This window comes from Schistosoma mansoni, chromosome W, assembly GCF_000237925.1.
Source record: "Schistosoma mansoni strain Puerto Rico chromosome W, complete genome".
NCBI classification, from domain to species: domain Eukaryota; kingdom Metazoa; phylum Platyhelminthes; class Trematoda; order Strigeidida; family Schistosomatidae; genus Schistosoma; species Schistosoma mansoni.
The window spans coordinates 6085504-6110911 of NC_031502.1; the positions used below are offsets into that span (position 1 = coordinate 6085504).

The window sequence follows — 25408 nt, forward strand, 5'->3', positions numbered from 1 at the left end:
TTTAAAGTTGATATTTAACAAGTTACACTGATATCCAAAACTTTAAACTTGACTAGGTAGCCCTATGATTAAAATTTTTGACTGTTATTTATTAGGGACCATTCTCAACAGAGAGACACACACTTTTGTTCTATTAATCATATAAGGTAACAGGCTTTTATTTCAAAAATTCGTTTAAGGATTAATTATGTGAGCTTTTACCTGATAAATGAGCTACATTAATGAATCTAAATAAACTACCGAAGTATTATCTGATATTAACTCATTTATTCATTCACTTAACTACTAAATTATTTCAGTCACAACTAATACAATTGGTGTTGTAGAATGAAATAAATTCCAGTCTAAACTGAAATAAATATCTCTATAAACATTAGATCTAATTAAGCTATCCAGATATGTCAATCCTTGGATTAGGCTATTCCGAAAATTAATTACTATTACTTATTTAAAATGAACTCCAAGATATTCATCATTCAGTGAAATATTCTATTTCTTTTTCTTGAGTCGTTCTGAAATCAAAATTTTTAATGATAATCTTATTCAGTAAAGATTATTCAAATCGAGATCGTGGATACTTACTGCTTAGAAGTCCCATACCAAGACGATACGACCATCCAGTGCTTCCAGGTTTTCAATGATAGTCAAGCTTAGATCGACTCATGTATTCAACTATTAGAATAAATCTCTAGAACTTTATTTCCTTTAATCAAATCTATTTATCAAACCATTTACATACATGAGAATCTTCATGTTTTCAATTAATATTTTCATAATCATTTAGTGAATTTGTCAGATTTTGATAGAAAATGAGAGACAGGACAAAAAAAAGATATTTCATTTCCTAATTTTCATTTTTAAAAAAAGAAAAAAATATATCAGACTGTAACAAATTGAATAATGAACAAATTTCTCAGATTTTTTTTCACTTAATCCGTAAAACAAAACATAGTTTCTAAGATAAATTTTCACCAAAAAAATAATAATCGTCATGCTATAATTTATTTTTGTATTGATTGTTTGAATCTTCACATTGATGCTTAGGACTGTAACTGATCAGTCTCTTAATGATAATATGTGCATCCTATGTGGATTGCCGCGATATTATCTTAAGTTGTGAGTCTTATAATCAGAGATAAAAAGTGGTTAGCAGTGAAATCCAGGGCTGGCGTTTTGTCCTATTTGGGACTCGTCAACATGATGTACCTGGATTCCAGAGTTGATGTGGATAACGCGATGGCGATTGAAGCGAAGGACACTGGATTCAAGATCCAGACTGGACATCAACTTTGGGATCCAGGTACATCCTGCTGACTAGTCTTAAATAAGACGAAATGCGCTTTCTGGATCCCATCAACAGACACCATCTATCTTTCACTTATAGGGGTTGTATCTTATTATTTTTTTCAATAATGAAAACCAATTTATTATTTTATATCACATTTGTCGACTTTGTGTGATTTATACAGTTCAATATGTGATAATTTCTCCTTTTAAATATTAGTAGTGAAGTAGAAACTTTTCGTATTTTGAGGTGACATTAGTCACAGAGTGACTTCAGTTATGATGTCAGTACAAAATTGAAAACAAATAATAACTACTTTATCCTAGTATGAGACTTGTAGTTCTAAAACGATTTGATTGCTTGTAAACATTTAGTTAGTTTCACAATTTTGACCAAATTTCTGAATTTTTTTCAATCTTATAAAAGTCCTTTCTTGATATGCTTGATGCTATTATGAGTTCACTTTACCCAATAAACGGGACGAAGGTTGATGACACAGTGAAACGATAGGCTATTCTAATCCATTTTCTCCGGCCCTGCTAACTAGATCCAGAATACTTGATGAGACGTATAGGATGTATTCTACGAGCACCCAGAAAATACGAGGTCAATAAGCACACAAATCAAGCTTATTTATACAATGATAGAAACGCCTCTGGGAGAGCCACAAAATAGCCTACTAATAAAATCCGTTAACTAATGACAGTCAAGAGACTGATAGGTCCTGGGTTCGAATCTCGCGAGGCGGGATCGTGGATGCGCACTGCTGAGGAGTCCCACGATAAGACGAAACGGCCGTCCCAGGTTTTCCTTGGTGATCTAGCTTCAATTGACTCATGAATTCAACTATATAAAGTTTCTCTGAATAATCAATATTTTGAGAACAAAACTTTTTTTAATTGCAGTTCTATTACTAAGATTTTTCAATGCTCATTATTAACATTTAAAACATATTTAACATATTAAAACATGTTACCATTAGAAATAATTAATAATTCATTTTAAAAGCCCTTTATATTAATAAAAGTATAAAATGTTCCTTATAACTACCAGCTTTCTTGCTGACTTTAATAGTTTTTTCTTACATGAAACCTTAAGTATGTTCTATTGAGAAAATGATATTAATGGAAAAATTAAAAACACGAAGTTCAACGAAGGAACCTCTGTACAACGAATTTACTATCAAGTTGTACAATCGTATATATATGAAAAGTACTAATTCCGTGAGGAAATGTGAACATGAGTAATCAGGATGATGTAATGGAAAGATTATCATACTAGATTACGTTATACGAGTAATAACAATAGATTTAGTGTATATAATAAGACAATTAAAATGGATGAAATGTTTTTTGGTACCATAATTAAAGGTCATTAAAGGTCATAGAGGTGTAAAAATAAATGAGGTGATACGATGAGTATTCATCAATAAAATAATGAGAATATAAGACATAAGTAAAGGGGAATGTAGTAATAATGATATTAATAGGGCCATGGTAACGATAACGATAAGACGTACTTCTTTTGTACATTTAGTTCTGGTTTAAGCTCATGGATGGTACAGCTTGATAATAAATTCATTGAAAAGAGATCCCTTTGTTGAACTTTGTGTTTTTAATTTTTAATGTTTAAATGAGAATTATCTGTCAATTAATGGAAAAGATCTCTGAATGAAAACAATTTTTAATTATCAAATAATTTTCTTTTAATTTCATTAAAATAATCAGTTTTCTCTTGTTTAACTTGTCACACAAATAAGAATGGTCATTATGTTTAATTTGATTTGACAATTTATAGACTATATTGGCAAATGCAGAGAACAGTATGGGAAACTTGTGTAAGTAGGTATAAATTACATAGTGAAACGAACATACATTTTAGAAAAATCAATTTAATGGATAAACGAAATGATCGAGAACAGTATGTATATGAATATTCTCCATATACCTAGAACCAGTAAAGATTAACTTGATTTTTTTTCATAGATTAGATCACGCATTGATGTTAGTTAGATAATTATTGAAAGCCAGTTACAATCGGACAGATCTTTCGTAATAGTATGAGACTTTGGAACGATACACCCTGATGGTACAAACAGAAATCAAACCGAATATTTTTTACCTCAATGTGATCTCCTAATCTTAAAACCACTGAAACAGCATCAAATTGTGCACACAACTTTATCTTGTCAATAAGCAGATTTAAATGTATTGAACTAGATAGAGGCTAAAATAAAGTGGTCAGTAGCTAACTGCACATATATACAGTCTACAATGTTAGTGAACTTAACGGGTTCAACTAGTAATATAATAAATAAAGAAGTTGCAAATTTGCTTCTTAATGGCAACAATTTATCAAAAGTACTACAAATACTGGTCAGACTAACAATTTACCATAGTAATTTCAAAGATAGCCATTAGATTGTGCTTGATACATTGTTGAAAACTAAATAATTAAAAACTGCTGAAAAATTCAATTTCCTTTGGTTAGACTGTTGACGTATAAAAATGTCCTTCTGGTCTTTAATGTTTACGTTGTCTAATAAGTCAGTTTTTCGTATTTTAAGAGAGTACTAACATCAATAAACATGAACTAGAACGTCACTTCCCAGCTCAGTTCGCCTAGCTCAATTTCCTTACATTTAACATATATATCACTTCACAGAGAAGTATACACAACAGGATTTTCAAATTTACAGCTGTGTCCAAACAATTTTTACTGCGTTTAAAATGTAATGGTGATGATTGAAGTGGGATAGTTGAATGGAACTAAACTTTGCATCTGGTCAGTTTTTTTTTCTAGTTTAGAGTTCTTCTCTTCATTGAAGTGAACGTTTAAAAAAATTCATAGGAAACTCATATATATATATATATATGTTTTTCTAGAATATCCTCCTGTTACCTTATGAACATTATAGATAGCTTATGTAAATATATATGTTTTGGAAAGTTAGTTTCACGGCTATCTGACTTCATGTTTAATTGTTGCCAAACATACTAGTATTGTAGTTGATAGATTCTGTAAAAGATGGAAAATTGTATGTCATTTGTCATTGGCATTATATATATATATATATATATATATATATATATCGAAAAGGCTGTTTTCAAATGAAAATGATTCCCCTGCAATTCAAATAATGATGTACGTTATAAGCGCATAGTGGTTCCGAATTCACTGTTTTCAGTAATGTTATGCAGATACAAATATATCGATTCTGTGCAATATATAATTTCACGAATTTTATTTTTTTTTCTAAACGACCCTAAACCCATGGTGGTCTAAACGGGAAAAAAAAGTTTTCCCTAATTTACATTCTAGAAAGAACTTTTATTTTACAAATAGGGATAGAGATAACTCATTTATTATATTCATTGTTTCTTTGAGCCACTCTTATAATATGAAAAATTGCAGAACTAGCCGGGTGTTCATAATGAAACAGATGAAGGGTATTATTGTAAACGATAAACCATCATTCCAAAATCCAATACCTTCACTCAAACATAGGTTCTTACATAATATTATACAATCTCTAGATACATTTTACCTTTCCAACATAGTTGATTAAATTAAAATTTGAAAGACTCACATTTTATCTCATCAGTACAATAGAATTTGAAGTAAAACCTAAAACACTTATCACTAAAAAACAGTATTTAGTAAATTTCCTTTTTCAGAACAAAACTAGAAAAAAAAAACAATAGATAAACCTTTTCCAAAAAAAAACTTTCTGTTTTCTTCTCACTTAGATGAACTGAATTTTTGTGTGATTAACATTTCATGACATTAACGGTAGATAATGAAAAGGAAATTTTGTTGTTTTCTCGTTCATCTTCGGCTACTCATTTTATTGTTTTATATGAAAAGAGTGCGTGTGTATGTATGTATGTATGTATACATAAAAATGATTTAGTCACGCCACATAAAATGAAAGTTTGAACAATAATGAAAGTGGAGTATGTTCAAGTACACGCATTAACACACATACAAACAAGGTCATTGGGATTGACAGATAAGATGAGCTCATTGATGTTCAGTACAAGATTAATAATAATTAAACCTTCATTCTTCCTTCACTTAGTATTAATTGATTTTCTTCTAAATCCTGTACGAAAACAGTGTCTCTTAAGCAAATTGTGAATTGTTTAAAAGAAACGGAAATATCAGGTTATTCTAATGACAATTACTTAGCTGATATTAAAAAAGTATTCTGTTGAAGATTGACGATTTAACTGCAAGCCAACTGCTTTCGTGATTATCTTTTAGTCGACAATAATAGACTTAAAGCCTTGATGCATTTTAACACAGTTCTCACCATTAAGTAACAATAACGAGCCGACTATGAAAACTAGAGGAAAATAAACAACAATCTAGTTATGATTTCTAGGTGCCTAGAAATACTTAACCACAACCCTCGTCATCATACAAACAACCAGATTCGATATTGAGTATGATACTAATGAATCATTTGGTCGGAATCTAGTTGTCCCTATCTTATGAATTGGCCAATATATGATATTAAACTATCCTTAACTAATACCATTGGTGATGCCTATCCAAAACTTAACTTTGCTGGACTCCATTAGTCATGGATGTTCACTAGAACCCGGAAAGACCAATTTAGAAATTAATATCCAGTTATTACGATTATTGCTTAATTAAGTCATTTGTATACATTCATTTTACATTTTGCATTGCGATTACAAACTGGCCAATGTTTTAGATATGGAACATTGCATTCCGTTTCAGAGTTCTAAAGATATTGTGTTCATTAAGATATATAAAGATTGGATCACACATTCTATTACAACTTAGAATTTCAAGAGTTGCAAACTGGTAAATAGAAATTTTGCAATGCTACCTGGGGCTCTTTGATTCTCAATCTCAGGGAAATTTAAGAGGAAGAAATAGTGCCTGTAATGTATTTAAACTACAATAAATTCTGCCCCACTAATACTTACATTTTGTAGTTAAAACGACTTTTTATGTAGCTGAACTTTAGTGTTCGAATGACAAAATGATAAATGAATTGGTCATAGTCAAAAAACGATTTATAGAACATTAATACTCTAACAAAACTTTTTTTCATAAAGTACGGAAAAGTCTATTCTAAACATTGTGAGTTATCAACTATCTGTGAAAAGCCTATATTCAAATCTCTTGTGCTTAAGGAAATTGAAGGATAATAATTAAATAAACCAGTAATGTTTTTTGTTACCAGGTAAATTACACATTCTCCTCAGTTACAAGTTTTAAATTGTGTTGGTTGATTAAAAAGTCGATTATCTGTCATTTTAAAATATTCATTCACCAAAACTGTGAAACTGCAGTCAATTTTTAATCTTAACTGATATATTGTATACTAAACTTTAAGAAGTACTGATTTCTAAAGACACTGATTAGAACATCTGAATGTTGCGAAGGAAATTTATAGAAGTAGACGAATGATATATAAATGGTCAGCATCAATTTACTATTATCGGATGTAGGTTTTTGTGGAGATTGTAGTAATTCAGTAGTGAAATTCATTAGTCAACTTAAGCTAGATCACCATGAATTGGTTGAAGTTAGACATTATCACTGTTGGATGCTGGATCAGTGTTTTGGAGTTTAAGCGTTCTTGCGCGAGGCCGAAGGTCCTCGGTTCGAATCCTGCTAGCAGGATCGTGGATGCGCACTGCTGAAGAGTTCCGTAGTAGGACGAAACATCCGTCCAGTGCTTTCAGGTTTTCTATGGTGCTCTAGCTTTAATTGACTTATGAATCGAACTACTAAATCAATTTATTAGTTGTAAATTCAACCTGTTTTGAAGGTTGTATAAGATTATCAAGAATAACAAATACTTGGATGTCGAAAAATAAAATCACGACCCGAAAAATCGTTACCAATTAAGCCCCATATTCATAACACACTACAACACACGGTCTTATCAAAATCTTCAGATAACTGAATTAAAGATACAAAATTTGATATAGTCGATTCATCTGAACGTTAGACGTTTTATCAAATTACGATATAGTAATTGGTGAATTCTGTTCAAGTAAATAATTGGATAAGATATACTTTCACTTTCGTGCACATAAGCAGAAATACACGAGTATCATTTGTACATAAGGATTTAGTCGTTTTTTAAACTAGTGTTAATTTATTTAGGTTATTCATTTATTTACTATGAAGAAGCGAATCGTATTAAGTCACGAAATGTTGGGAATACAAATTTCTACTCATTGAGATACCCTAGAAAATATAGTTACCTTTTTATATGTAAACATGTTTCTTAATAGAATTTGAGAAACTTCACATCTGAAAGGTGGCGTTTTCATGAATACTTACGTATTCAGTAATAACAGTTCACAATTTTAGATCGAATATATACGATTAAATAAAATCCAAGCTTTTAATTCATATATAAACCTGTAATTTGGAAAACGTTTTATAAAGTGATTGATGTAAATAGTAATATAATAGTTGAATTCATGAGTCATTAAATCTAGAAAACCATAGATAACCTGAAGGTGTTGGACGGCTATTTCACCCTGGTATGTGACTCTTCAGCAGTGAGCATCCACGATCCTGCTCGCGAGATTCGATGCGAGGACCTTCAGTCTCGCGCACAAACGTTTAAACTGAAGACCACTGATCCAGCATCCAACAGTGTTAATGTCTAACTTCAACTAATCCACCGCCCACCATTATCTTCAGTGAGTTACTGCCTCAAAACGGACACAGTTGAACTCCACTGGTTTTCCATTCTGGTCTAGCTCTAATCGACCTATGAATTTGATTATTAAATCATTACAATCTTCTCAAAACCCCCTTTCTGATAAATAGTATTATATTTAATCTGTTCATGAATTTGTAAAAAAAAAGACACTGAAAATTATATTTTACAACTCCCTTAACCCTGGTATTTTGCCCCAACATTTGAATTTAAGCGTACAATTTATATCAGATTAAAATCTTCATTATCTGTGCTACTGAAATATAACCAACCACTAACATTTCTACAATCTAAGTACATAGATAAATGAATTATTCTCAATGTTACATTAAGATAAATATGACAATTAGTAAAATATAAAAAAAGGTGAGAGAGAGAAAAGAAAAATTTCTATCCAATCAGTGTTTCAATTATTGTCTCCACATTAATCTATACATCATAGAGACAAGAATGATAAACAAGTGTGGAATGAAGTGAATTCATTGTATTGAATGAAAGAATAGAACTTTACTGAAGTAAGGAAATTTGTTCTTTGAACTATATTCTAATATGCTTCAGAATATTCAGTACATACGCATGAAAGACTAAAACTACCCTACTTCATTACAAACGACTTTTTTTCAATGTGTAAAATTGGTCTCCACTTTACAATTAACTATGTAACAGTTTCATTATATTCCATATTTATTTGATTAGATAACTAACTGTACATACAAATTACATTGGATACCTGAAGAATTTATGAAAACAACTAAGTATTATCACTAGACAAATCAGACTATTTTTTTTCTTATTGCTAACCATTTTTTCTATTTAACTTATTATAAATTATAATAAACAATTTACAAAGAACTAAAATTAAGAGTTTCGTTACAAAAGCAACAATAAGCAATCTATGTATATCCCTCTGATCATCAGATATGGTAGTAGAGTCTCTAAATAGAATGATAAGAAACAATTAATTGTAAATTTGCTAATAAGAAATTAAAATAACGACTTAGAATTGCATTGTACTATTAAGTAACAATTGAGCAGAATGAAATATATGTCTCATTAGTTATGTGACCAGTTGAATTGCTTTACGAACAAACTCAACATATATCTGATAATTCTTACAGTCAAATGCTAGATTTTGACTAAAAATCCTTAATAACTTGACCAAATGTTTCTCAAAAAACTAACATATTCCAGCTTTGCCTTACCATTGTTGCTTTCAAGTTCATTGCTTTTGTTTAGTGTATGGAATGGAACAGAATATGAGAATTAATGGAATCAAAGTTTTCTGATCATAATAACTTAATAGTTTGAAATAGTAAACACCAAAATCAAAATCATCAATACATGATTGTGGAGATTGTTGAGATTTGATGGGGATCGTGAATCGATCAATTTAAGACTACCACTGCAACCTGGAAGCACTGGACGTTCATTTCGTACTGGTTTGGTACTCAACAGCAGTGCATACTCACGATCCCGCATGTAGAACTCGAACACAGGACTCCCAGTCTCACTCGAACGCTTAACCTCTAGACCATTGAGGAGGGATCTAACGGTGTTAATGTCTAACTCCAACTAATTCACGATATCGCACAACTATCTTCGATTGTCATCGATGGGTAATTACCACACATCCAACACGGTTCAATTGAAATTATTGATATATATATATATATATATATATTAAAACGGTAGAATTAATCATGATTTAGTTTGGAAGTTGAATCTATGAAATGTTTTGCATCAAACAAGCTTAATTAAGACTATCGTTCTAATCAGTTACACATCATTATTAAACCACTTCATATGTATCGATCCGTACAACCGAAAACCCAAAAATGTTAGTCAAATCTTGCTGGACATTTAGAAACTCAATTATCCACCACAGACATTAAGTATGTTTACATCTGAACATATTTCAACTGATAAATTTCATTATCAAAAGTGTCCTCATCATAATCGGCTTATTGTTAACCAAATAACGATTCAAAAGGTAAATAAAAGCTTTAGGACTTAAAAAGAAGGTAATGTAACTCAGTTATAAAATCATACATTCTTTTTTAAGAAATAATAGTCACAAATGTGCTAACTTCCAGTCCTTTTCTGTTACAAGAATGATTCTTTTTCTTAAAAGACGTAACGTAGTTTGTACCCTGTCAGCCTGGGATTGAGACTTCGAACGACAACTTTTTAAGGGCGATTGTACATAACATTTTCGAGAGTGGTTATGAATTCATTTGAGTTTTAATCTTCAGAATTCACCAACATCGCCGGAAATCTGTGTCTCAAGGTGAAATATGCGTAATTTTGTGGTTGACTTTACTGAACACTTGTTTTGTCGTGAGAAGACAAATTTGCTATAGATAATGGTTTGGGGGAGGGGCAGTTTAATACCACCAGACCCTGGTTTATTCGAAAGTATGACTTTTATGCTCGGTGTCTAAGATAACTGTTTTCTGTTTTATCGCTATCCACGTAATTTGAATAACATGACATGACCTCAACGAAATAGTGTTCCAGACAGTATGACGTTATCATATCACCAATATCGGCAATATTCGATCATTGAATAAGCCTAAAAACTACGATCAGCTTACGAACCTAACGATATATAGTGTTTAAAAATATTCAAGAATTCTATACAATATAATTGAAAATTCTCACTAAGAGTTATTCATTTCAATAAAGTAATAAAGAAATGGAAACTGAACCATAAAACCACAACAAATTAAATAGTTTAGGAATAATTATATGAACTATGTAACATTTAGGGGATTAAACTATCAAAAAGACCTATAAGCAAAGATGGATAGTGGCTAGCAGTGGAATTCAGGACGCGCGTTTCGTCCTATTTGGAACACGTCATCTGGATGTACCTGCGTCTCAGAGTTGATGTTCACTCTATATCGGGCTATATCAGGCTATATCGAGGCAATACGCACATTAGCGCAAATGCCAATAAGAGACTGATCACTTAGAGTATTAAACATCAATGGGAAAATTCAAACAAACAATACTAAAAGAATTTAAACTTCACCCCATTGCACAAGCAAGTGGCCATCAGGTCTCAGTAGCTGAGTGGATAACGCGAAAGCGTTTGAAGCTAACGGTACTGAGTTCGAGTCTCAGAGTGAACATCAAATCTGAGATGCAGGTACATCCAGCTGACCAGTCCCAAGTAGGACGGAACGCGCGTCAAACTGGATTCCACTGCTAACCACTATCCATCTCTCCTTATAATGCTTGTGAATTAAGGCTATATGGAGGCAAAACGCACAGTATGCACATATGCCAATTAGAGACTGACCAGTTGCAGTCCTAAACATCAATGGGAAGATTCAAACAAACTATACTAAGTGTATCAAAAAGACTGTTTCAATAAATATTATTTATCTGTTGTACGCATATATATATATATATATATATATATATGTCTATTGAGTTGTTGCTTTCATGTTTTTGTCACTTTTTCGTTTCAAGGAAAGAACTATATTCTTTTTGTCTTGTCTGAATCCGACATGTTTATTGTAAAAAGAATGGGATTCCACATATAAAAATGTTTTTTGTTCACATTTGTTAAAATTAGATCCTTTTAGAAATAATTCAGTTTTCACTAATGATTATATTTTTAGAGGTCAAATGGTTCTATAAATGTATAATCGATACTTTATTGTCTGAATTAATTAAATGTCCTGAGTTTTATTTTGGATTTCTTTCTCATATTCTCATTGTGCCGGTTTAATAATGTAATATGTAATTTACATCTGGGGGAATTGTCAATTTATCATTTACCGTAGTCCCCAAATGCCTTGTTACGGCTGAGAGTGAGGAGAGTCCGCTCTCCCTCTCGAAATGCTCTCACATGGCCACGCGTATATAGCCTCTGTCAGGGAAGTCCTGCTCACTGCTTTCTCGTGTCTGGGGTGTTGTTTACGAAATTGAGAGGACGAAAAGAGAATGTCCGGCGCTTTAACCGGGTTGGTGGACACAGAGGGTCCACCTAGGGGAGTTGGAAAGCCCTGATTCCAAACCAATGGTGAACATGGTCTCGAGTATCCTGAGGGAATACGTGGCGTATAAGTCAATTGTTGTTCACGGCTACCATGGGAATGCATCGCCTAACGAGGCTCCACTGTCCTGTGGATCAGACCTTTAGGCCAAAGACTCCGGGTGTGGCCCCCTAAGAAAACCACCTGCTTCAGTTTGGACAAATGGGCAGTATCGCAGCCCTCATACAAATCAAATGAGATTTGTGCGGCGCATATATATCTGGTGCCCGTTTGTACCAATATTTTTATGTTTAAATAAATAAATCTGTGAGAAGGAATAAAATCCCGCCAAAATGTTGGAAAAAGTTAACAACCTATACTCGTCATTAGGCCACATGATTTTGTGAGATTTTGGCACATTCTAGTTGTTATAAACATCAGCTAAAAACTTAAGCGCTTTAGCTTATTGTTTGGTTCTGTTTTAAGACTCATCATCAATATAAGTCCATAGAAGTTTTTCATTATTATATTTGAATGGTGGTTTAAAATATAGACTATAGAATTTCGGAACAGTGAACAAATAATATTATGCTATTTACATAAATTGTATGTCTTGGGTTAAAGGTAGTGTAACTTTCTGAACTCACTTTACTGAGCCGTCTCAAACTAAGACAGAACTTTAGTGCAGAGATTCTTATGTTTTAGTTGACGGAACAAAAGTTATTTAAAAATCTACAGTTTATTTCTCTCTGAACAATTGTTCAACTTCATGTCACTTATCCCTAACATTTTGGAAACTGAAATTTTTAATTATGGTCAATTTTTAATTATAATTATAATAATAAATATATATTTTTGTTATAGCCTAATTAGTAGAAAAATTTTATTCCTAACGTTTTGTAACTTGATGTAAGCCACTTCTTCAGAGTAAATAAACAGCCGACATTAAATTGACACAAGGTTAACACAAGGCTCAGTGGTCTATCGGTTAAGTGCTCCGGCGCGAGACTTGTAGGTCCTGGGTTTGAATCTCGCAAGTGCAGGATCGTGGATGCGCACTGCTGAGGAGTCCCATAATAGGACGAAACGACCGTCCAGTGCTTCCAGGTTTTTCCCTTGTTGTCTAGCTTCAATTGACTCATGATTTCAACTATGAAAAATACTGGGATCTCCACAAAACCCCTTCTGATCAACAAGGTTAAATAGTACAAGGGATACAATGCAAAATATTTTTAATACAATCATAGGCATAATACGTCTGAATATGTCAGAGTCAAGATATTCTTGGTCAGGGTGAGTTTATATAACCTGTTATTGTATTAATTTGTGCGTCGGAATGTGGGGATGTATGCACTTGCTGTAGGAAGTAGTAGGGATGAAATTAGGTGTGTGTTTGTAGATTGTGTGAAAAACAAATAAGGTCAAATGTAGTTGTTTGGATAAACGGTACCAGGTTGGATGAATATTCACACCTTCTTTCCTATTGAGGGTAGAGGGATTTAGCATTATGTTAAAAGCTTCGGCCAGTCACCTCTCTTTATAGTTGGAAAAGCTTTTCTGAATTATTTTGTCATTTTTAATTTGGTGATTATTGAAAATAACATGTACTGCTATTGCTGATTTAACCTGTAAATTTTCCAATTCTACAGGATTGTTAGAGATCTTTTTGTATAACTTAAGTGTTCCTTGGTACGAGTCGAAATTTTATGGGAAGACTCCCGAATATAGGACGTATCACAACGGACACAACCCAATCTGTAGACAAAACCTTGTGTGGAAGTGTACTGAATTTTATCTTCTATTCAAACTAAAACGTTTCTTAGAGTGGTAGTTGTCTTATGAAAAGCTTTCGTTTTTGTACGTTTTCAATATTCCTTGTAATTATTCTGTCGATTATTTATTTACTCTGAAAAAGCGGTTTACATGAAGTCACAAAACGTCAAAAATACAATTTTCCATCCATTTAGATATCACAAAAATTCGTTTACTGTTAATTTTCTACCCAATGCTCAATTTGTTTTATCTATAAACTTTGCGATTATCTCCGTCCTTTGTGATTACTCTGTATATAAATACGTCCGAATGGAATCTTTATCAACATCCGTAACGATAGTGAAATTTGGTAGTGGCTAATATTAGAGTCCATGATGCTCGTTTGAGACTCATCAGCCAGAAGTAACTGAATCTCATTACTAATATTCACACTATCACTCAAACTCAACACCCAACACCTTGAGCACCCAACGCCCTGTTGTCTGAGCTACTTAGTTCAGTGCTTAACACTAACTATTAGAAGACTGCAAACTTTGCAAATATAGCCTAACCTACAGTTGATTATACATTTGATCTGTATGCACATTACATTGGCACACAATTGTTGACTTGTCTAACCTTTTAATATTCCATTAGAGAATTTTTAAAAAAGAAAATAGAATCAAACTAAGAGCAAATGAATCTTCACTCTTGTTTCTCAGATTTCATTGAATTTTGCCAAACAAAACAGGAATAATAACAAAACATTTATGCACATCGTCTAACTTCTAAATGAAAAAAGATTCCTATTCAATCTGAATGCTTTTTTCTTATGAACAAACAAAACAATGACCTTATTAATGTTACCATTATGATTATGATTATCAAAATAATAGTATGCCTAATATTCTTTGATCCACTTTTTTTAACCTTTTCTCTCCTTTGTTCATTTATTTGTTTCGTCAATGCTGTTTTTTTCTCCTTCGTGTTTTTTTCATCGTTTCTTCTCAACTATTTAGTTTATATTGTCTTCCTTTCTATTCATTTTCACTGTGGTTCATCTATTTACTATAAACATCTCTTTATATATATGTATAGTACTATGAAATGAATTGAAACATAATATGAATAAGGTTGAAAGCATTAATACTAAATGTTAGTTATTAGCCAACATTTCTTTTAGCCATAATTTTCGATTACAGAGATTTTTTAAAAATTCTTTTTGCTGTTCAAAACATCCATATGTAAGGTTTGACCTTTTATATAAAGATTGACAGTATGTCATCCATAAGTCTTATATATGTGCTTGTATGTGTCTTTATGTATGTGTTGTCACGACCATTTAATTTTTTCTTTTATCTACAACGAATAACTAAAAAAATACTTTAAAATGGATTAGTAGATGAACGAAAGTAACTTAGGGTCATGTACTTATTACAGATTAATCTGGAGATGTAATTCTTGGAGTTCTAGTAAGGCTTGATCATGTAGAGGTTGAAGAAGTTACCCACTGCTCCCAGTAGTTTCGTAATGTCACGATTCGATTAAAGTTGAAAAATTACAAACCATTAGATATTCACCCAATGTTCTGATAGTTATATGTTTACTGAAAGATTTAAAAGTCCTGTTTTCGACCTCCTCTGAGATTGTTGATGAATATTGCCAATGAGTCTAATCCTAGGGTTTAATAACTGACAGTGATTTCTGATATTTTACGATGAATCTGTGCTGTTAATCGGTGCTGTACACTATATAATATAATAAAATATTTTACTCTAGTTAAACGCTTACTACTTTAAATATTTTTTTATACTTATACTAAAGCATTTTATATACAATATTCAAGTCTTTTGCTCATAAGCACAATGACATATATATATGCAAATATATTAATTCATTCATTCGAAAAAGTAATCATATAACAAATTAACCCACTTGTTTCTTATTCAACCATTCGTGCACTCAGTCTCCCTCCCTCCCCTACCTCCCTCCCCCTCTCTCTCTGTTTCTTATTCTCATTAATTATCTAAAATATCTACACCTTATTTACGCATTTCAATATGATTAAATTTCTTCTTCTACTTTTCTTTTTTTATTCATCTTTTTATTTTTACGTTATTAATACGGTTATTAATTTGCCAAGTCAGTCATCATTCACTTTATTTGAATAGTCTTAAATTTAAGAAAATTAAATACGAAATTTTGCTGTTTTTTTTTCTTAAAAAAAGGAAGAAATCCCACCTATTTTTTTCCTGGTTTCAAATTTTAATAAGATACAAGTAGTTTATCTGTTTAGTGTTTTCTTCAGACTGTTTCATTAAGAAGTTTTCTTCTTAAATAAAATAAATTTACATGGTTTACTGAATTAAAAGATAAACTAGTTAACTAACTAAATAAATATAAGGAAGGATAATAGAATTGTCTCATTTATTAAAAGTATTAGATTACAAACTAAACCTTGGTCAATCTATTCAACATATAAATGATAGAAATACAATTGGATTATTTTGATATCAGTATTCTGAATCCAAAACGTTCATCATACATATATACAATAAACTCAATTTCTATTTAAAGCTTCAGTACTTATAATCATAATGGGAATTTTGTGGAGATTATGGTAATTTTAACAGTCAAATTTATTGAAACCGTTGAATCCTGTCTCAGTGGTCTAGAGGTTAAGCGTTTACGCGTGTGATCGAAGGTCCTCGGTTCGCGTCCTCAGTGTGGAATCGTTAATGTGCACGGTTGAGGAGTTCCATACGTGAACGAAACTGTCATATAGTTCTTCCATTTTTCAAATGATGGTCTATCTTAGATTGATTCATGAATTCAACTGTTAAAATTGATACTTATATTTAAAAACGTAATAATTCGCTGGGTTAAGATGAAAGTACTCGATAATCTGTAAATGGTTTTTTGATATTACAATTTAATCAAGGTATTTCTCACTTAATTTGAATGAATTTGTTAATGGAATGAGGTAGTTCTAGGGGTTTTATTGATTTTCTGAGACCTATTACCAGTTTTCCTATCTAAGTATAAATTAATATGTTGAATAATTATTTTTGAACCATAAATTTGAGTCAAAAATTTCTATATACAACATTAATCGTTTCTAGATAATCTATATTAGTGCAATCGCTGAAGAGTTAAGATTTTATATATGAAACACAACTGTCTCTATATCAACATAACTAAAAATTGTTATCTAATTTATCATTTCTACTTCATCAGCTTACCAATCATTCAATGAGTTTATTCTATTCAAAGTAAACTAAAATGAAAACTGAATAGCTTACATGTTATATCAATGTAGAAATCTATGTAGAAAAAAAGGGAACGCAATTAGTTAAGCACTGTCATCAATGGGAAGATTCAAACAAACAATACTAAGTGAATTCAAACTTCACCCCATTGCACAAGCAAGTGGCTATCAGGAGTCAGTGGCCGATTGGATAACGTGATGACGTTTGAAGCGAACGGTACTGGGTTCGAGTCTCAGAGTGAACATCAAATCTGAGATGCAGGTACATCCAGCTGACCAGTCCCAAGTAGGACGGAACGCGCGTCAAACTGGATTCCACTGCTAACCACTAACCATCTTTGCTTATAATGCTTGTGAATTCAGGCTATATCGATGCAATAGGTACAGTATGCACATATGCCAATTAGAGACTGACCAGTTGCAGTGCTAAACGTCAATGGGAAGATTCAAACAAACAATACCAAGTGAATTGTCATTCTTATTTTAAAACAATAAAAAGAATGGCTTTCTTAATAAATTTCAACGTTCTTATCACTGAATAAAGATATTTCATAAAATTGTTTTATGTGATAATGAATAAAAATCATTCATTTCTAAATTGTTCTCACAAACTTAAAAGTCAAGTTCTTAGTCTTTATGGATTCACTACTATACTATCAGGCTTTTAACAAAAATATTCAGCTTATAAGTGGACATGATAAAAATTCATTTAAATAATTGATAAATGTTTGATTTAAACATTCTTAGTTGATTCATTGACCTAGTTTTCATGTTTACCTGCTACTCTCTAAGAGTGTAGAAATCTGACGGATTATATTTAGAAAAATATTATAATCACTGAAAGAGCATCAATTCTATAATAAGGTTGATGTTTTAAAGAATTATTCTTTATCAATAATATATTTATACAGTATTTGTCACGTATCGATATTAATGATCAGTGTAAGATCACATTGAAAACCTGGGAGCACTGAACGGTCAATTCGTCCTGGTATAGGACTCCTCTGAAGTACACGCCCACCGTCCCGCACGCAGGATTCAAACCCAGGACCTTCGGTCTCATACGTAAACACTTAATCTCTTTACCACTGAGTTGGTACGTGACGATTTTATCGTTTAACTTCAACCGATCCAGAATGTTACGTGACAATCATGATTATTTCATGATTTCAATTAAAACTCAACAATCACCACAACCTCATACTGACGATTGCTTTATATATAAAATGATTAAAAATATTACATCTACCAATCAGAACACAGCTTCTCTCCCGGGTAATTTATCTCATTATAAAGTTTGATAACTGAACCAAATAAACTATCTATAGGACGTGAAACACTTGTAGATGTTAAATACGCATTTATAAAACTTTCCTAATATTTCAGTCTATCTGTTGAATGAAAAACATACTATTTGTTTTGTTACAGATATTGTTTCTTATGTTATTGTCTATCATTATGAAATTTCTGTCTGCATTGTCTTACATTAACTTTCATCTCCTGTAAATAAAAGCTGTCTTTTCTTTGGGCTACTCAATATTAGATACGTGAATGACGGTTGGAATTACTTCAATTTCAAATTATGACAACAATTTCATCAAAAACATTTGTCTTTATGTCTGAAAAATAACTATAAGTTTCTTAAACAGCCGCTATCCCTAGGCTTAAAATTATTAATAAGCAAGAATTTATTCCCTGTATGTAACATTCATACATGGTCGACTGAACATTAAGAAAAGTTAGTAAAAACAGTTATTTCTAAAAAACGGGAAGGAAAGCGAAAAACAGTTAGTTTACTTCACTATGATTATAGTTAGATAGCCACTGGAAACCTGGTACCACCAATAACATTTTCGTCCTAGTATGGAACTCCTCAGCACTGCTGATTCACCATCACAATAGCGATTGAGACTAAAACCTTCATCTCTCCTCATTATTGCTGATGTTCATGTTTAACCTCTTTCATTTTTTGATATCACTCAATCATCTTCCGAAACCTTCTATAAGTAACTGATTTGCATCAATCACCAGGAAGTAAATGTTAACTGTTACAACAGTGATTTATTGATATGATTGTATTTTCATAGTTAACATTACGGATTAATTTTATTCAAACAACTTGAAGGTTTTAAGTTCGACCTCCAGTTGGGTTGTCGAGTGTAAAAATATTAAGTGTTATACTAGGATAAAATAGAAGTCTAGTGCTTTCTGACTTTCAACAGTTGTCTAACTGAGGTCAGCCCATGATGTAAACTTCATAAGGAAAAAAATGCAACCAATCAATAAGGAAACAGAAGTAACTTTTACTCAACAGATATTTTCATCCCAAAAAAAGAATAGAGGGAGAGAACAAACAAAGAAATAAACAACTAGAAGTTATTCATGTGGATGTTTTTTGTTGTTATTATTGTTTAGCTCAACAACAACAAAAAACGATACATAAATGTAGAATAAAAAGAATAGTTGAACTTTTCTAATATTAAAATAAGTGAAATGAAAAAGAGAAAGGAAAAGAAAAGAGAATGAGTATAACAATGGCAACAACACCAAAATAAATAAAAAAATCATCATAAACTGTTATTATTCATATCTTTATTCCTTTATATTATTATTATTATCTTTGTTAATGAACTGGAAAGAAAAAGGTCAATTTATGCTCTGGGAAACAAATCGTGTATATAAAAACTTATTTTTTTTTGTTTTTTCTTTAAAAAAAGAAGAAGCTGAAACTCATCAAAGTGAAGTAAAGAAAGCAAGGGAGAACATTAAATTTCCTGTAATTTTTATGGCAATATTAAAGATTTGAATGGTTTACATTACAGTGTAATCTATAATAATAAGAATGTATATATATGTTAACCGGTAACTAATTTTGATAGATTATTCTCTGTGTTCGAATTAGAAGTCATAGTCAGTACATTACAATATATTGTCTAATATAACACAGGTAAATGTCAATAGAATCGAGAGGTATTTGAGCTAGAATCCACACCACTGGATGCAGTCTTAGTAGTGTGGAGGTAAAGTGGTCGAATGGACTTTGGAAGGTCCTCAGTGGTAGAAATACATTACTCAGAAGTCTCATACTAAGTTACTTACTATTTACTGCCTAATTTTCAGCAGTTTTCTAACAAAGGTCAACTGATGATGTAAACTACGAAAATTTAATAACCTCAACAATCTTCTAATAGTATTAAAGATTTTCTTAGTTTTAGCTAGTCATTTAAGTAGCAAGAATATTCATATGAATTTAGACACCTAAAAATCTACATTTACATGGTTTGAATTATTTAAGACAAATGCTTCATAGCAATACATAAAATTACCTGGAAAGACATAAATCTAAGTTTCATGTTGATAAGACATATTTATTTTCTTCAGCGTAAGTAGATTATATCAATAAGTTCTGATGGTAACAAGATAGACAAGGTCCAATGACCGCACTGAAAAGGTGATCGATCCAGCTCAGTCAATTACCAAAATGATTGGTGTAATGAACGAGTCCTAATTAAAGATATATGAAGTCTTTATCATTGAATATAAGAACTAACTTCTTCTAAGGCTTGTTTTTCATAAACTTATTAGAAGATAGTGATAAAAGTCTTAACTGAAATCTAAGTTTTGATTTCAGCAATATTACTTAAGCTTTTAATGTGTCATACCATATATGCCAAATGACTATTCTCCTGTACTTTTTTGATAATTTAGAATGAGTCAGTTCACTGTTTTAGAATTTATCACGTAATTCCCGAAATAAAAGTTTTCTTAAGTGCTTAGAAATATTCTCTATACTCAATGTATCGCATGCTTTGCCAACAAATTGTCTATCGAATTAAATAAATATATATAACTTTGATAATCATTTATATACACATTGTATCTTTTATTCATTCTCTTAGTCAAACTGCGCAATCAAACTTAATTAACCTATTGTTTTATTTTACTTTTCATTTCGTCTGACAAAACAGAAACTCTTTATCCAATCTTCCATGTTCCATAATAACATGGATAGATAGATAGATAAATAGATTGATAGATAGCTAGATAATCCAATGAGAAGATGAAGCATATCAGACCTGTACAATATATAGTCGCAGTACATTTCGATTAATCTAATTATGTTACTTGTTAAAATATTGGCATATCACGAATGAAAGGTAAAGCTAAACAAATTGGGAATTGAAAATCAAAAATAATAAAAGAAAACAACAATTCACTTTGAAACGCATAGAAAAAGGCAAAGTTCATTATGGCTAAAACTTAAAAAAACTTAATTAAGTGCCAAAAACAACTCTTTCTAAAAAAAACCATATTGCCTGAGCTAGAATCAGTCCTACCAACTATTATATGCATGTGTTTAACAACGGACAAAGATGAGTATTTGTTATCTACTTTTATTAATTTGTCGGAATCAATTTATTCTTGCACTCACTTCGGTAAACTTTATATATATATGGAGAGTGAGAGAAATGACAAGCCGGAGAAGTCCATATATATATACCTATGAATCAGTAAACACGTAATCATTCACGTGGTGAAGTACAAATGTTTTCTTCACCAATAATCACCAAAAATAAATGTGAAGTTTAATGAGCAAAGGAAAGCGAATAATAAACACCCATTTCCTATTGCAAAACACAAATAAATTAGTTATGATATTGAACATACAACCCTATACAATTCATTAGACAGTTTATACGTTTATGTAGTGACAGGCGGTGGAATTCAATACACGAATTTCTTTCCGATCCTCTTCAGCTGTATGTAGCTTCACCTCAGTATCAATGTCCATGTTGTTACTCTAAACTGGTAACTACCGTTTCGAACGCTGATGTGTCATCTATTAGGGTGATAAATTACTACAACCGCCAACATAAGATTTGTTTACTGACCTTTGTAATGATTTGTACCTGTTATTGATACTCAGGGCAATGAATGATCAATTATTGTAGGTATATAAACGCATAATAATTCTAAAAGAGAATAAAATGCTCATTATCGATTTTTATGCTAGCCATTATCCAAAATATAATTAACGTATAACCAAATATTATTTTTGATCGTCTATTCATATAGAAACTCTTACAAATATATTCTAGATTGTGAAGAGCTCTAAGGAAATTTTATTTCACCCATTCCATTCATGAATCGTAATATATTTTCTAGTAATATCACTTACAGCTATTTATTATGACCTACTAATTCTTATCAAAACTCTGTCAAATCTTTTTTATCACATATATGGATGTACTACTAAGGACTTTGTAAGTAACATCCTATGCTTTTCTAAATTGTTAAATGATGCAGAAGCTATATTAATCTACAATTCCTGGCCAGTTACCTTTTTCTATTTCCGTATAATTGTTCATTGGAAAGCGCAAAAACCGATAACATATTACTTTATCGTCCATTGATCTAATGAAAACAAAAAAAAACATGAAACGGGAAGAAAAAATCAAGGAAGCGTTTCATTAGTTCAACATGGATTGTACTTCTTTTTACTTGCTCAAGGACTGTATTTGATAAGTTACCTATCTAAACATATTTACATAGGTGGAATTATTTTTTGAAATTAGGGCATTGGCCAACAGATATTGTGTACAGTTATAACCAGATACAAAACCGATGGTAACAATTACACCGGTAAACTAATAAAAATCCTATATTGATTTGAAATGAAATGTTAACTCATACTCATTGCTCTTAGTATTACTATTATTATTATAAGTAGTAGCTGTAGTACTATTGATTGTTTTTTATGAAATCAATAATATTTGTTTACCTATTGTCAGAACCTATTTACTTTTGAGTTGTATACAACATCAATTCAAAGTTAAATCACCGCGAAAAAGACATTTTCTATCGTTTAACTTAATTTATTTTGCTAAATTTACGATTGACTACTGATGAATTCAAGAGATTTATTCATATTTACTTTATCATTGTTTTAAGTAATCTAATTTCTTCTGTACGTAATAACTCTTGATAATATGTTTATTTTGATGAATTAGCTCCACCAAGAGGATTTCCAAAAGTTCATCAAGATCCTTCAGCAACTATAAGTCAAGTTGGTGATTCAACACATTTACAATGTGATGTATCAGCTGAACCTCAAGCAACAGTTTATTGGATAAAGGATCAATTTGAATTGATTGACACAAGTCTTCCAAGATTTCGAATTGTTGGTGAGTTTAAACGTTGTTTGAAATGTATTGAAAAATTAAGTTTATAGATCATTATATGTGAAAGTTATTTTTCAAATAATCTCAGCTATTGGAATTTAAATAATTCCAACGTTTCGTCCATTAAACTTGTCTGAACTTCTTCAGGGCAAATTCTAGACAAGTGTGATGGACGAAATGTTGGAATGCCTTAAATATCAATCGCCGAGATTATTGCAAATATAATTTTCACATATTATTTCTTCTGTATACTCGGCACCCAATTTTCTCAAGCTATTCGTTCTAACTTCGACGAATATTCGTATGAGTTTCTAATTATTTTTGAAATGATTTGATTTAAATTTAAGGTAGATGCTTTCCCTCATGATACATTCACGAAGATGGGTTCTCAAATTTGATGGTTTCATTGGTGTTCTGGAGAATGTCATCAGCACTCTAAAAACAAAAATCTTTAGACGATCTATTATTTTTTTTTAGGCATTCAAACTACATTTGGCATAAATGCGGTTTGTATAATTTCTCATTTCTTGATAAGTGTTTTGATTATCCATAAAGACAATTAAAAATTGATCATCACTAGCTTCTTCCGAAAACATCGTACTAGTCAAAATATAGAAAATAATATAGAAAATGCTTGTTAATGTTCTTTAGAATAAAACAATTTTTCCTGAAGTCTATGGATAATGTTCAATTTGAAGTAAGATTTCATCGCCGACTAATCCTAAACAAAAAATTGTTAAAAAACTTGCAAACTGGTATTAGTTGGTTGAAATTGATTGACAGGAAACCTTGCTCGACATAGATTTCATGTTAGTTGGCATTAGCAAGCAAGGAGAACTTGTAATCTTAAAAGGACTGTTGTTTCCAGTGGAATTTTTAAATTGTTTACTGCACTGAACCACCTCACACATCAAATTATTCACATGCTACCAAATCATTTAGGCTAGTGGCTGAAGTGCAGCTTGATTTATAGAATTCGATCATAGCTTGAGGATTAGAGAAACATGACATTGGACTCTGATAAGTGATCAACTATTTGGGCTCTTGCAACTGTCAAAAAGTATAATACTTAAATGTTCAGTTTAAGTCCCAAAAACTATCCATTCAGAATACTGAACAAAAATAAAGTAGTTTACATTTCTAACCATTTGATCATAATATCACTAACGAATGGTTTATGAAAAGAATCCTTTCCATTGTTAACTGGAGAAGTTGATATTCACGATGTTAATCACAATAAAACTCATTTATATGCCAACGATAGCAGAAAATATTAGTCTAGATATCTCATGAACTTACTTTAGTTTAAATAAAAAAGAAACCATAATAATAAGTTTATAAGCAAAGATGGTTAGTGGCTAGCAGTGGCTATCAGGACTCAATAGCTAAGTGGATAACGCGATGGCGCTTGAAGCGAACGGTATTGGGTTCGAGTCCCAGAGTGAACATCAACTCTGAGATGCAGGTACATCCAACTGACGAGTACCAAAAAAGACGAAACGCGCGTCCTGGATTCATATTAATAAGACTTGTATAATTATTTATGATGAAAATTATTTATTTACTATGCTTCTGATTAAGGGGTGTTTTGAATATTTCTTCAACTGTTAAATATTAACATACATCTCACTAAAATTATTCAATAAATGTTCACTCATTAATTGACTGACACATTTACTTAGTTATTACACTTGAATAGTTTTACGTGTCTTTTTCATCATTTCAGTTGAAAATGAATTTATCTATTTACCTATGTGTCATAAATTCATTTTAGAGTTAAACGTCTCAATAATTAATAATTACAACTTACGTATATGAGATATCACGTTTAAAGTTATAAAACTCACCACTGGAACATAATAATAGTATTCAGTGGCCAGTGATTCAGTTATGAATGATCTTAGTAACACTAATTGAGATTGGTTTACTACTATAAACTTGATCAAGCTATAACTCCCATTTAATGAATTTCATAATACAGAAATTATAGTAAAGTAACTGATCTTACGAGAAACTTTTTTAAAATTAGAATTAAACTGTATCAAATAGATAAGTTGATCCTAGATGGAGTTATATTGGTCCTTGAATAAAAGAAGTCATTAATATCAGAAGGGGTTTTTGTGGAGATTTAGTATTTTCATAGTTGAAAGCGTGAGTCGATTGAAGGTAGACTACCAGGTAAAACCTGGTAGCACTGGACGGCCGTTTCGTACT

General features: G+C 31.3%; 1 protein-coding gene across 1 annotated transcript in view; it reads left to right on the top strand.

Moving 5' to 3' along the window:
- The window catches only part of Smp_134190 (putative cell adhesion molecule), a gene marked incomplete at both ends in the record, with an annotated part of 77710 nt that overhangs the window by 17990 nt on the left and 34312 nt on the right, over positions 1 to 25408 (top strand). Inside the window, one exon of the mRNA XM_018800023.1 lies at positions 23024 to 23197. Coding sequence (XP_018653878.1) covers positions 23024 to 23197 — 174 coding nt within the window. The remainder of the gene's footprint in view (positions 1 to 23023; positions 23198 to 25408) is intronic.